Below are 12,588 nucleotides of genomic sequence, written 5' to 3'. Positions count from 1 at the left end.
CGGCTGTACGTACCCTCCGAGACATAAAAACAACCGACTTACAGACTCCGTTTCAGCCCGACCTATTAATCAAACCTAGGAAACCGTGCTACTAACTAACAAGACGTCACTACTAAACGTCATCGCATCTTAGCAAAATCGTCAAAATTGGCATAAAGAGATGATGATAATGTCCTCCTAGCCGATTATCGGTTACGGTGGCTGTTCTGATCTAAGGAGATTAGCCAACTGCGCAGGACATATTATAGTGCACGAGCATTTGTGCAGACACAGGTGCTCTCACTATTCCTCACTCTATTACTCATAGCCCGATGGAACGGCAATCCGACACGGCCGGAGAGAGATCAGGCGCAGGACGGACATTTACGTGCTCTCCGATGCACGGGTGTATCAATCACCAACTTCCAGGCTCCGGGCTGCTCAGTGAAAGCCTTCTAAAACCCACAAAGCGATTTCGGCCCGACTCGGGAATCGAACTCGAGACCTCGTGCTCAGCAACCGCACTTGCGACAGCTAGACTAACGAGGCAGTAAAATTGATGGCATTAAGTAATAAGTTGGATTATATTTTTCGACCCCCGATAGCTTTTAATAAAAACATAGTGTTGTTTAAATAATATCAAAATAATGGGATAACGATAACGAACTAGTATTTAACCAGTGTGCAGATATATTTAGCAGTTACTGTGCTAGTGGTACACATACAAACGGACATACTGTGGGCAACCATGAGATTACTTGTGAGTACAAACCACTTATTAATGCTTAAAGTAACATAAGATTCCATTGATATAGTGGGACATATTGTGCTCAGATCTAAAATTAATCAAGCTATGTCATGTTCACCCAAGCTTAGAAACTGTAAAATATCTCTATAGGCGTCCACGGCCGATTTCGGCCACGGCGGCTGTTCTCATTTAAGGTGATCAGCCAGCTGCGCAGGACGTATTATAGTCCACGAGCATTTGCGCAGACACAGGTGCACTCACTATTCCTTCACTCTCATAACCCGATGGGACGGCAATCCGACACGACGGGAAAGAGATCAGGCGCAGAACCGACATTTACGTGCTCTCCGATGCACGCTTGAATCAATCACCAACTTCCAGACTACGGGCTGCTTTTGTGAAAGTTTAAGAAAACCCATAAAGCGATTTCGGCCCGACCTGGGAATCGAACCCGAGACCTCGAGCACAGCAGACCACTAGACCAACGAGGCAGTCAATTATTAGATAAAATATCTCTAGTGAGAATAGAAATTCATAATATATAAGGTAAATAAACTGTGTTGTTACAGGCCGGCGTTACTCTGATAGTACTGCTCTTGCAGGAGTTCCACTGTGAGTACCAGAATTTCATCCCCATGCCCTTATCCCAATTTGATTTGGGGTCGGCGCAACATTTTTTCGCCGTCCATACTGTTCTATCGATCTTCGTCTCATTAATCCACTATGAGTAGCAGAATAGTTTTTTTTATTCGCTCATCTTTTTTTATTATTCTTTATTGCACACATAAATACATTTGACACACTGAATAAAGAGAGATTATGTACAACGGCGAGCTTCAGTGTTGTGTTCTCTTACAGCCAACCTTAGAGTGAAAGAGTGATTTGTTTTCTTCCTTTTCATGTTATTATTTTTAAACTGTGCGGTTGGTGTTGCTATTTTTGAAATAATACAAGAGCTGACGAGGTACAACGGTATGGTGTAAAGGCACAATAATATTTCCTCTACGTTATCGAAGAAATCACAAACAGTGCTATGCCAAAAATAAAAACATTGCAGGCATGCATAAATTATCTGGATGATTCCTTATCAGAAGGTGAAGGTTAATTTGATAGAATATCCAAACTAATATTATAAATGCGAAAGTAACTCTGTCTGTCTGTCTGTCTTTTCTTCACGCCTAAACTACTGAACCGATTTGTGTGAAATTTGGTACAGACATAGTTTGAAACTTGAGAAAGGACATAGGATAGTTTTTATTACAAAAAAAAATAAAATTATTCCGGACATATAGCGCCATCTATTGGTCAAATCAAAAATCTGCTGGTAGTCACTATTCCACGCGAACGAAGTTGCGGGCAAAAGCTAGTACCCAAAATAAAGTCAAGGTTTTAAAAATGATAAGGAGTAGCTACAGTGATCTAAGTTATAGTTTAGCCTTTAATATTTTTATGCATCCTATCCTACTATTTTATAGCGAAAGCTCGTGTTTAAGATATTTGCATGTTCTCCTCTATGCGGGCTTTAACGGTTAAACTAAAGTTAAAATTTTCCAAAATCAAAATGTCCCACAGATAGGTCCCTCATGGAACACAGGATACTTAATTTTTATTCGCGCAATGGAAGATGCGAGTGAAAGCACGAGCGGAGTAATTCAATAAATATGTATATTAGACGTCTATTTGATTTTCAGCCTGGCGACCATTATATTAACAACTTTACTACCTTTTCATTTGCTTTTCAGGCGAACCAATGCTAGATTCCGACGAGGAATCAAGATATTTTGAAACTTCGCACACCGACCAGAACGGCTTCGCATTAGGAGGGCACTTGAACCTCGAAACCAAAGCACGCTTAAGAAATGGAACACTTGCCGTTAAATCTGAAAATGATATTGGTGTGAAAGGAGCACGAGAGAATTCTACCTATTCGAAGGAGACGCGTCCTTCAAAAGGTGACAGCAACCCGTATGGTTATCCATATTCACCAAATGGTCAGCCAACCTGGCAATATTACGGCCAACCAGGTGGACCACAGTACTACCAACCATCTGGACCACAATATTATCAACCAACTGGGCCGCAATATCCTCAGACACCTTGGACGTATAATAATGGACCACAGTATGGACCACCAAACGGACCACAGTATTTACAACCAACTGGACCACAGTACGTTCAGCCAGCCGGTCCGCAGTACGTGCAACCAAACGGGCCACAGTATTTACAACCAACTGGACCACAGTACGTTCAGCCAGCCGGTCCGCAGTACGTTCAACCAAACGGACAACAGTATTTACAACCATACGGACCACAGTACGTTCAGCCAGCCGATCCGCAGTACGTTCAACCAAACGGACAACAGTATTTACAACCATACGGACCACAGTACGTTCAGCCAGCCGATCCGCAGTACGTTCAACCAAACGGACAACAGTATTTACAACCATACGGACCACAGTACGTTCAGCCAGCCGATCCGCAGTACGTTCAACCAAACGGACAACAGTATTTACAACCATACGGACCACAGTACGTTCAGCCAGCCGATCCGCAGTACGTTCAACCAAACGGACAACAGTATTTACAACCATACGGACCACAGTATTTACAACCCACTGGACCTCAGTATGGCCAACCAAACGGACTGCAATACGGCCAACCAAACGGACCACAGTATTTACAACCCACTGGACCACAGTATATTCAACAAGCCGGGCCGCAGTACGGCCAACCAGGGGGACAGAATGGCCCAGCGCCCAATGGGCAAACCGGCCCAGCGCCCGGTGGACAGAACACTCCATCGCTCGACGGACAGAACCAATAAAAACGGTGACCCAGCAGTTCCAGTATTAAACAGACCAGCTCTTCCAGGACCTTTCCCTTCACCTGGAATCCGTTTCTGCTAAGAAATTACCGAATCACCTTACCAGCAATTAACTTCACCATGCCTCGAGTACATAGCATCTCATCGATTGTATTCAACCCAATTTGTTATCTAATCCAAGTTCATTGCTAAGTACCTATTGAACTTTTATAATATGGTAGTATAGGAGAATTGCCTATATTGTACCAGTTAACAAACTTCATAAGCTATCACAAAAACTACTTTATGTTAAAGGAATATATTACTATAAATAAAAAGGTTCTATTAGCAATAATTTTGTATTGAAAGAAAATGAGAAATTTCAAAAATAATAGGGGTTAAAGTATGAAATTGCCGATTTGTACTGAAAACCTAAATTGTATTTTTTTTTAATTTTTAACAAACTTATTTAATCAAAATAGTTGCCATTATTATCTATACATTGCGGTCATCTAATAAGAAGGTCATTTATGCCTTTACGATAGAACTCTGAGGATCTAGACTGCACAAACAGTGTGAAAGAATTTTGTTCTGCCTCCTGGGAAGAAACTTCTTGTGACGTAGATAATTGTCCAAATCACAAAAAAAAATGGTCGTCCGTTAGAGCAAGGTCTGGCGAATATGGAGGAAGACGAATAGTTTCCAACTGCAGTTCCTGAAGAGTTAAAACGGTTTATTTTGCTGTATGAGGCCTCGCGTTGTCATGGAGCAATAGCGGTGAAGGTCGATTCATGAGTCGTGGCTGTTTTACTGCTAATTTTTTCAACATTATTCGGTGTTCGGCTGGGTATCTGGGTAGTTTGACTAGGATCGGCGTTCACCGTCTCTCTTAATTTCTCGTTAATCACCTGTCAGGCGGTCTTTCTCATGGCTCGTTCTTCAAGTCGAAGTTTCCACCACGAAAGCGTTTAATCCAAAATCGCACGGCGCGTTCTTTAGCAGACACCTCTTCAAATGCAGCATTGATATTGCGGGCTGTTTCTGCCGTTCAATCCCGCGTCGGAACTCATATTCAAAAATTACTCAAATTTTCGCAGTATCCATCTTTCTTGTTTAAGTTGAATAACAAAAACAATTGAACATCGATAATCAAATGTTTCACATTTTTTAAAAGAAAAACATCACAGAAACCACGTGAAAAAAGTTAAATTCGAAAACCTCAAACCATGAAGACTCTATGGCAATTCAAAAACCTACTAGAATAAAACGGCAATTTCATACTTTAACCCCTAATAAATATGAAAATTAAAGTTTAGTAGATTTTGAGGTGGTACAATTTACGAGCCGGTCCAATTTATGCAACTTGACCTATATCTTTATAGTGTATCTCCTGGCATATTGGCAAGTATCTCATAAACTAAATAAATGAATACTAAAATATTTGTGTTTTGTACCTTTTTCAGTATCCTCTATACATAAATATGACGTAAACCTTCATTGATATTAGGTATAGCCGGATGGTATGATTTATCTGGCCTAATTAAACTACAGATTTTTCAAAAAAATCGAGTACGGCTGATTAACACATGTTCCGAGAATCCTTGCATCCTTCCGAGATTGTATAATAAGTACCATGAGAGTAAAAAAACTAAAAATCGTTAGATTAAGGCTTAAATAGATTGATGAACGCTGTATATAAAATTTTTTTTGTTATTATTTTAATTATGAAAGGATTTAACACAAAACTAGTTTTCAGGGTAAGGCCTACTTTATTTTACTAACAAGTACACGTATAAGGTACAGTTAAATCAGTCCACAGTAGGAATCAGCCACATTTAAACGTAGATATTTAGTATTTGCTTACATTAACAACATAAGACAGACCTAAACGGCCCTTTGTTTATTTACATGGCTTTAAATCTCATTAGATCTACTACAAACCATTTCTATGAAAAGGAGCAAAATGGATGTAGCCATAATCTATTTGTCTAGGACAATATGGGTATCATCACAGAGTCGAATCACTACTGTTTAGTGGTGAATCAGTTTTCCAGCACCGCCGAGGCCGTAGCCGCCGAGTCCGCCGACAGCTACGGCGGGGCCAGCGATGACTGCGCCCCCTCCGACCAGCGCACCACCGCCGCCCAGCAACAAGGCTCCATCCTGAGCGTTCCTGGCGACAGTGTCGGCTACTGCCTGAGCCTGAGCGGCACTCGTGGCCACTGCAGCAGCTTGGGCACGAGCGGCGTTGGCAATGCGGGTGGCCTCCACAGCACGAGTGTTCGCGATAGCGATGGCCTGGACATGAGCAGCATTGGCTACACGTTCAGCTTCAGCAGCACGAGCGGCTTCAAGTGCGCTGGCGGCAGCCGCGCGTCTCGCCGCCTCCGAGGCTCTCGCGCTTTCCCAGGCGGCGGCCTGTGCACGCTGGATGTTGGCCACACGGGTGGCGTCTAGGGCAGCAGCGTTGTTGATGGCATTCGCTTGTGCGCTGCGGGCAGCAGCTTCAGTGGCACGGGCACTCTGTATGGCAGCGGCAGCTGAGTTGGCGATCTGAGCGGCCTGTACGGCTTGAGCGTTCTGAATGGCGCTAAGTTGTGCTGCACCCACGGAGCCGGCGTTGTTGAGAGCCGCTCCGGAGCCGATGACGGGGCCGCCAGCGACGACCGCGGGGCCGGCGATGATAGCCGAGCCACCGGTGAGTGCTGCGCCCGCCAGCCCGCCGCCGTACCCGCCGAGACCGCCAGCTGCGATCACCGGGGAGATGATGCCGGTCTGCTCTGCACGTGAGTCAGACGCTTTGCCTGCCAAATACAATGTTATGAATAGGTTACATTTTTGTAATAAGTAACATAATTATTTTAAGTGCATTAATTATTGTTATATAATTAAGTCATTGCTTATTATAACTTACCATCGGCGACGACTCCATACGCCACAGCAACAACAAAGAAAATCTGAAAGGAATTAATGTTCATATATATTTACATAAAACTAGTATTTTCCAATTAAATTTAATTATTATATTATGTTCATATTATTCATCAGATGCATTAAATATTACTTAATTCTGGTTTACTGCTTTATCTGCCATATTTAGGTAATCATTATTTCGAGATGCTGCATCTTACCGTAAGTCGGCACATTGTTTTAGATAATGTTTTTGTTCTGCTGCTCGCTAGACACTGCCAATTTGGACTGCAAACTGCAATTGTTGTGGTTACACCGAATTACGTGCACTTTTATACTGCACCGAAAATTATTAACATCAAATTACCAATTCTAAACAGTTGTTCGATGCCGCCCTATTTAAATATTACGTATGTACTTGGTTAAAAACTAATCGGTGAACATCGTTGTCTCTGTCACGGGCCGACAAGGAGTATGAATTGACATTGTAAAATGTTCACGTACGTAACCGTCTTCAGTGACTGGTTTGGGCGGATTCCGCTGTAATTACGTGCGAAAACAAGATACTCACTGGTCACGGACGGTATTTATGATTTATTAGGTCTGAAGACCATTTATTAATAAGGCTTTTCTCATAGTGTATTGTGACTGATCTCGTTTTGTACATTCGTTGGGAATTCGCCATTAACTGACTTAAAAAGGAGATTCTCAGTTTGACTGTATGTAAGTTTCTGCGCGATTATCTCACGTTTGGTTGCATCGATTTTGATGGGGTTGTCAGACTTAGAAGAAGTCGATTTTATTGAAGTCGATTTTATTATTTTGAAAAAAGGTTTCTCGTAGTACTTTATCCATACAAATACCATTTTTTAATCTTGATTAGGAAATATTGGTCTAATTTGAAAAATTTTGTATTAAACAGTTAGTCACAATGTTAGATAATTATAATCCATCAATCAAGTTAAACTATAAGCTACTTTTTATCGTACTTGTTATGCGGGTAATATAAGTAGGTACCCCTACCTACAACGTTCTTTGAATGGTTGAACTTGGCTTGCAACGGAGAGCGTGTTAATAAATGGCTAATAATCAGTTCTGGTTTTCAACTATGACAGTTAATTTATTTATTACCTACTTGGTCACTTTTTCTTTTACATAAGTAGCTTCTTCGCGTGATTTTACCCGCATCACCCCACATAACACTTATTGCATATCACTATTAGGATTCTAGTCTATCTATAGGAACATTACATGTTTAGACTACAGAGTATATCTCCCTATTTGTTACACGTACCTATTGCTATTAATGTTCCTAGCGATTAGAATTCTTCTCTAAATTTTTATGTTTACCTGTGGATAGCGTTGTGGGTTACATTATGACCTCATCAAGTCATTGTTATATTATTTGTAAGATTTTAAAATGTAACTGTTTGCTGTTTCTTAAAATTAAAATTTAAAAATTACAAACGTAAGTTAATAGATACCCACTTCCAGGGTCATATGCTAATAAAATCCGTGTTTTCTACAGAACGGTCTTATAGTCTAAAATGCGGAATAATTTCTAGTGACCTGAATTTCTGACTGATAGGTAAGTCGCGAGGCATAAAAAAAATGTTTTTCGTGACATCTAACCTTTATAACTTTTTAGTCGGCACGATGTCGATGTCAATTTTTAATAGGTTCATTCATTAATACCTTAATTAAGCTGTTGACTGCCTCGTTGGTCTAGTGGTCGCAAGCGCAGCTGCTGTGCTCGAGGTCTCGGGTTCGATTCCCGGGTCGAGCCGAAATCGCTTTGTGGGTTTCCTCAAACTTTCACAAAGCAGCCCGTAGTCTGGAAGTTGATGATTGATTCACCCGTGCATAGGAGAGCACGTAAATGTCGGTCCTGCGCCTGATCTCTTTCCGGTCGAGAGTGAAGGAATAGGGAGTGCACCTGTGTCTGCGCAAATGCTCGTGCACTATATGTCCCACGCAGCTGGCTGATCTCCTTTAATGAGAACAGCCGCCGTGACTGAAATCGGCCGTGGACGCCATTAATTAAGCTGTACATTTTTTAAGTGATTTTTTAGAGAAAACCTTAGTTAGGACAAAACAACAACAACAGGTAACAGGTCCACAAACTTTTATGCGTGAATACATGCTAGCATTGGACTCAAGCCGAGCGGCGCGTCAAAATTTTTGAATATTTTCCGTATATATCCCGTGGGATTTTCGTGCATTTTCATTTAGCGTTTCCTGCGTTTCCTGGTTTTCTGATATTTATCGGTAAAGATGTCATTAGATAAAAAATATAGCCCCTTGATCGTTTTGCTTAGCAATGACGTACATTGCGTAACTGCGAATTGCAGAAAAAGTATGTTTAGGCGCTTAATTTGGGTACAATAAGTATTTATAAGTCAGTACTTAGTATAAGGCGGCATATTGGGCTGTCAAACTGTAGTGTCACTGTAAGACATGTCATCGACACGAAAAAAGAAGAAGAAGTACTTAGTGAGTATGGATATTAAATTGTAGGAGACATTAATTAAGCAGCAGGCCTGCTGGGGCTTTTTTTAACGATGTAAAAAATCATCAAATGACCCCTCCCGCTGTGGGTTAGCAGCGGTGAGGGAGTGTCAGACTCTTACTGACTAAAAGCCGTCGTGTTCCGTCGTAGGCCTTATGTGCTAGGGCCGCGGTACCTCTTTCGAACAACCCGCAGAGGCCTGCTGGGGCTAGGGGTTGTTCGAAAGAGTAACCGCAGCCCTGAAACATGAAGGGAAGGAGGTAACATAGTAGTTTTTTGATCAGGAAGAGTAGAACACTCTTGACGAATTCACCCCAAAAAAAATATGAACTAACCCTATGTATGTACACCCTAATAATGTCCTTTATGCCGACTCATGCTCCCTTATTTACGAACCGTATATACTCCCTGATGTACGTGGTATGTTACGTAGGTAGAACTCCTATGAACGTTGGCTTTAGGCTCCCTTTTTTAGGTACCCCTTATTTAGGTACTCCCCCTAGCCTATAATAAATCCTGAATTCATATAATGTGAATGTATATGAATTATCAACCCTAATGTACATAATGTGCCCACAATCCTTTTTGAGGGCTGGATCCACCCCTGACTTATCATCAGCTAGAATTTATCTAATTCAATATCAGATCAGAAAGAATAGTTGGGAAAGGCAAGATAAGAAACTCGAAATAAAGGCAAAATACTCAACTAAACTGAAAACCTACTTAATGAGAGGCTACTACTATGTTCAGACACATATGTCATACCTAACTTTAGATGGCTGGAACTAGGTGCAGCTGCACTGCGGGCTTTAGTTGAAACACAGCAAAATAATGATCGAGTACTACGCGCACGATGTGCACAGCCTAGGGCTACTGAACCGATTTGGAAAATTCTCTCACTGTTCGGAAGCTACACTATCCCCGTGTAACATTGTCTATATTTTACCCGGGTAAGGGAAGTCGTTCCTTCGGGACGCGAGTAAAACCGGGTAAAACGAGTAAAAGCGAAATACTACGCACTGATTAATTACGAAATCTCAGAAAATATTTAATAACCTCCTACAAACTTGAAGAGGGGGCGGGATTGTTCGAAAGAGTTACCGCGGCCCTGGTACGTAAAAGGCCTACGACAGAACACAACGGTTTTAGTCAGTAAGAGTCTGACACTCCCTCACCGCTGCTAACCCACTCATTTGGGTCATTTGATAATTTTTGACGTCGTTAAAAAAAGGTTATTTATAGAGGGAAGACCAGAGGAATTTTAACAAAATCCATTGGGGGTTGATAGTTCGCATGAAAGTCCTGTTTTAGAAGTGAGGGCATTAAAATTTGTATTGAGAGGCTTACGATGAAAAAAAATTCACGAGGACAAAGTCGCGGGCGACCGCTAGTATGTATACATGTAGTTGTACCTATATAGTTTATCAGTAGTGTTAGCATCCATAACACAAGCTAATCAATATTGTACCATTAAAGAATATTAAAACCAGATTAGTCCTCGTATGTACATCCTTATTTCAGTTTAAGAACTGCTTCTTTTTACTATGGCCGCCTCTATTTCTTCAGTACAAACAATATTGTCAATTAGCATTTGTGTCATCATCACTTGCAGTTTAATAACCGTGTAAGTATGTAATTAGTTCCTACGCCACACCTGAATGCTTGACTGTGTGGGTAGTGACTACTTGCGACTTCATACCCTCTGAGCAGATCGTGTGATTCAACCAGTTGCAAGTTCTTGTTGTTTCGTACCCTTCATTACGAAGGGCTCGAAAGATCAAAAGTAAAATCACATAGTCGGTGTTTGCTAACATTTAATTATAAGACAGACTTAATTGCCAATTTTTAAATATTTACATAACATTGATCAGTCCAAAATCTCGTAAGATCTGCCGCTAACCATTTCTATGGAAGAATGCGAAATGGATGTAGATATAATCTGTTTGTCTTAGACAATAGGGTATCATCACTGGGTCGGATCACTGCTTTCTAGTGGATGTATTTTCCACCACCAATTCCAAGACCGCCGTAACCGTAGCCAGTCGCGTAGCCGACACCTCCCAAGCCTCCGAGACCGAGACCCAGGCCGCCGAGTCCGCCGACGGCGACAGCTGGTGCGGCGAGGACTGCGCCACCACCTACTAGTCCACCACCACCGCCCAACAGCAGGGCTCCGTCCTGAGCATTCCTGGCGACAGCGTCGGCGACTGCCTGAGCCTGAGCGGCGCTGGTGGCGACCGCAGCGGCTTGAGCACGAGCAGCGTTAGCGATACGGGCAGCCTCGACCGCACGGGTGTTAGCAATGGCGATGGCCTGGACGCGGGCGGCGTTGGCTAAACGTTCGGCTTCGGCAGCACGAGCGACCTCAAGTGCGCTGGCGGCACCCGCGCGTCTCGCAGCCTCCGCGGCTCTTGCGTTTTCCCAGGCGGCGGCCTGAGCACGCTGCACGTTAGCTACACGGGCGGCATCCAGAGCGGCGGCGTTGTTGATGGCGTGAGCCTGTCCAGCGCGAGCGGCCGCCTCAGTGACGCGGGCACCCTGGATAGCGGCGGCGGCTGAGTTGGCGATCTGAGCGGCTTGTACGGCTTGGGCGTTCTGGATGGCGCTAAGTTGAGCGGCACCGACAGCGGCGGCGTTGTTGAGAGCTACACCTGAGCCTAGCCCTGGTCCACCAGCGATGACGGCAGGGCCGGCGATGATGCCAGAGCCGCCGGCGAGGGCAGCGCCCGCAAGGCCAGCACCAGCTAGCCCGACGCCACCCAGTCCACCGTAGCCGAGACCGCCGAGACCGGCGCTAGCGATCACCGGGGAGATGATCCCAGACTGCTCAGCACGGGAGTCTGCTACTTTACCTATCGAACAGAACAAGGGATCACTAATGCTTTTCATTCAGTACCTCTAGTACCCATTGATGAGCTCATGAAAGAGAAAACTTACCGTCTGCAACGACTTCGTATGCCACAGCAATAACTAAGAGAATCTGAAAAAGTCATTACAATTAAAATGCTATCATCATATCTAAGTTCTTTTTGAACCAAGAAATAAACATGAAACTAAGAACTGAATTATTAGATATTTCAGATGAATCTTATGGTGTTCACTATTCCTCAAGAGATGCCTCATCTTACCGTAAGTCGAGACATTGCTACGGTTAATATTTTTGCTGCTCGATACGACACCACCAAATTGGACTGTAAACTGTAATTGTTGTGGCTACCTGCAATTACGTGCACTTTTATACTGCACCGAAAATTATTAACATCGAATTAACAATGCTAAACAGTTGTTCGATGCCGCCCCATTTGAATATCATTAGGTACTTGAGTAAAAACTAATCGATGTACGTTGGTACATATTGTACACAATCGCAGCACGCCGGGAGATATCAGACCATGTCGGATGCACGCGCCGCATATCCCTTGTACGCACCAAGCGAGGTGCACTCATGTTACTCATGTATGTAAACAAACAATAAATATAAAAGTCACTACTAGATTTTACAATGCTCAATCTATTTTACTTGAAGACAATATAACACCTCCATATAGTCCCTTAACAGGGGGACCCCTTAAAAGGGTGGTAAAAGCCAACAAATTCATATCAATAAACCATTCTCGAAAGGCCCAATCGATTCATTCA

The 12,588-nt window shown here is 42.9% G+C and overlaps 3 protein-coding genes across 3 annotated transcripts; 1 reads left to right on the top strand and 2 right to left on the bottom strand.

Annotated features, from left to right (window-relative positions):
* The first annotated feature begins 622 nt into the window (after positions 1-622).
* Positions 623-3,868, top strand: LOC110370615 (proline-rich protein 2). The gene is made up of 3 exons (XM_049845027.2): positions 623-739; positions 1,297-1,339; positions 2,470-3,868. Exons 1-3 carry the CDS (start codon positions 728-730, stop codon positions 3,549-3,551), a joined length of 1,137 nt encoding a protein of 378 aa, XP_049700984.2. The 5' UTR covers positions 623-727; the 3' UTR covers positions 3,552-3,868.
* Positions 3,869-5,174: 1,306 nt separating this feature from the next.
* LOC110370586 (PE-PGRS family protein PE_PGRS8) lies at positions 5,175-6,341 on the bottom strand (the record flags this gene model as incomplete). Its single annotated transcript, XM_021326463.3, has 1 exon — positions 5,175-6,341. A coding segment is annotated over one exon (780 nt), but the record flags the coding sequence as incomplete, so codon positions are not given.
* A 4,405-nt stretch (positions 6,342-10,746) lies between these two features.
* On the bottom strand, positions 10,747-12,356 carry LOC110370578 (glycine, alanine and asparagine-rich protein). Its single transcript, XM_021326454.3, has 3 exons — positions 12,078-12,356; positions 11,887-11,929; positions 10,747-11,801 (listed from the first exon to the last, which is right to left on the bottom strand). The coding sequence occupies exons 1-3, from the start codon at positions 12,090-12,092 to the stop codon at positions 10,939-10,941; spliced, it is 921 nt and encodes a 306-aa protein (XP_021182129.3). The 5' UTR covers positions 12,093-12,356; the 3' UTR covers positions 10,747-10,938.
* Between the last annotated feature and the right edge of the window lie 232 nt (positions 12,357-12,588).

Source organism: Helicoverpa armigera, chromosome 15, assembly GCF_030705265.1.
Source record: "Helicoverpa armigera isolate CAAS_96S chromosome 15, ASM3070526v1, whole genome shotgun sequence".
Taxonomy (NCBI): domain Eukaryota; kingdom Metazoa; phylum Arthropoda; class Insecta; order Lepidoptera; family Noctuidae; genus Helicoverpa; species Helicoverpa armigera.
Note: the sequence above shows the minus strand (reverse complement) of the source record. Positions and strands in the feature narration are given on the sequence as shown.

Excerpts from the sequence above, each read along its gene's own strand:
- LOC110370615 (XM_049845027.2), top strand. Across the intron at positions 1,340-2,469 it reads GCTCTTGCAGGAGTTCCACT|GCGAACCAATGCTAGATTCC; the intron begins GTGAGTACCAGA and ends TTTGCTTTTCAG.
- LOC110370578 (XM_021326454.3), bottom strand. Across the intron at positions 11,802-11,886 it reads ATACGAAGTCGTTGCAGACG|GTAAAGTAGCAGACTCCCGT; the intron begins GTAAGTTTTCTC and ends TCTGTTCGATAG.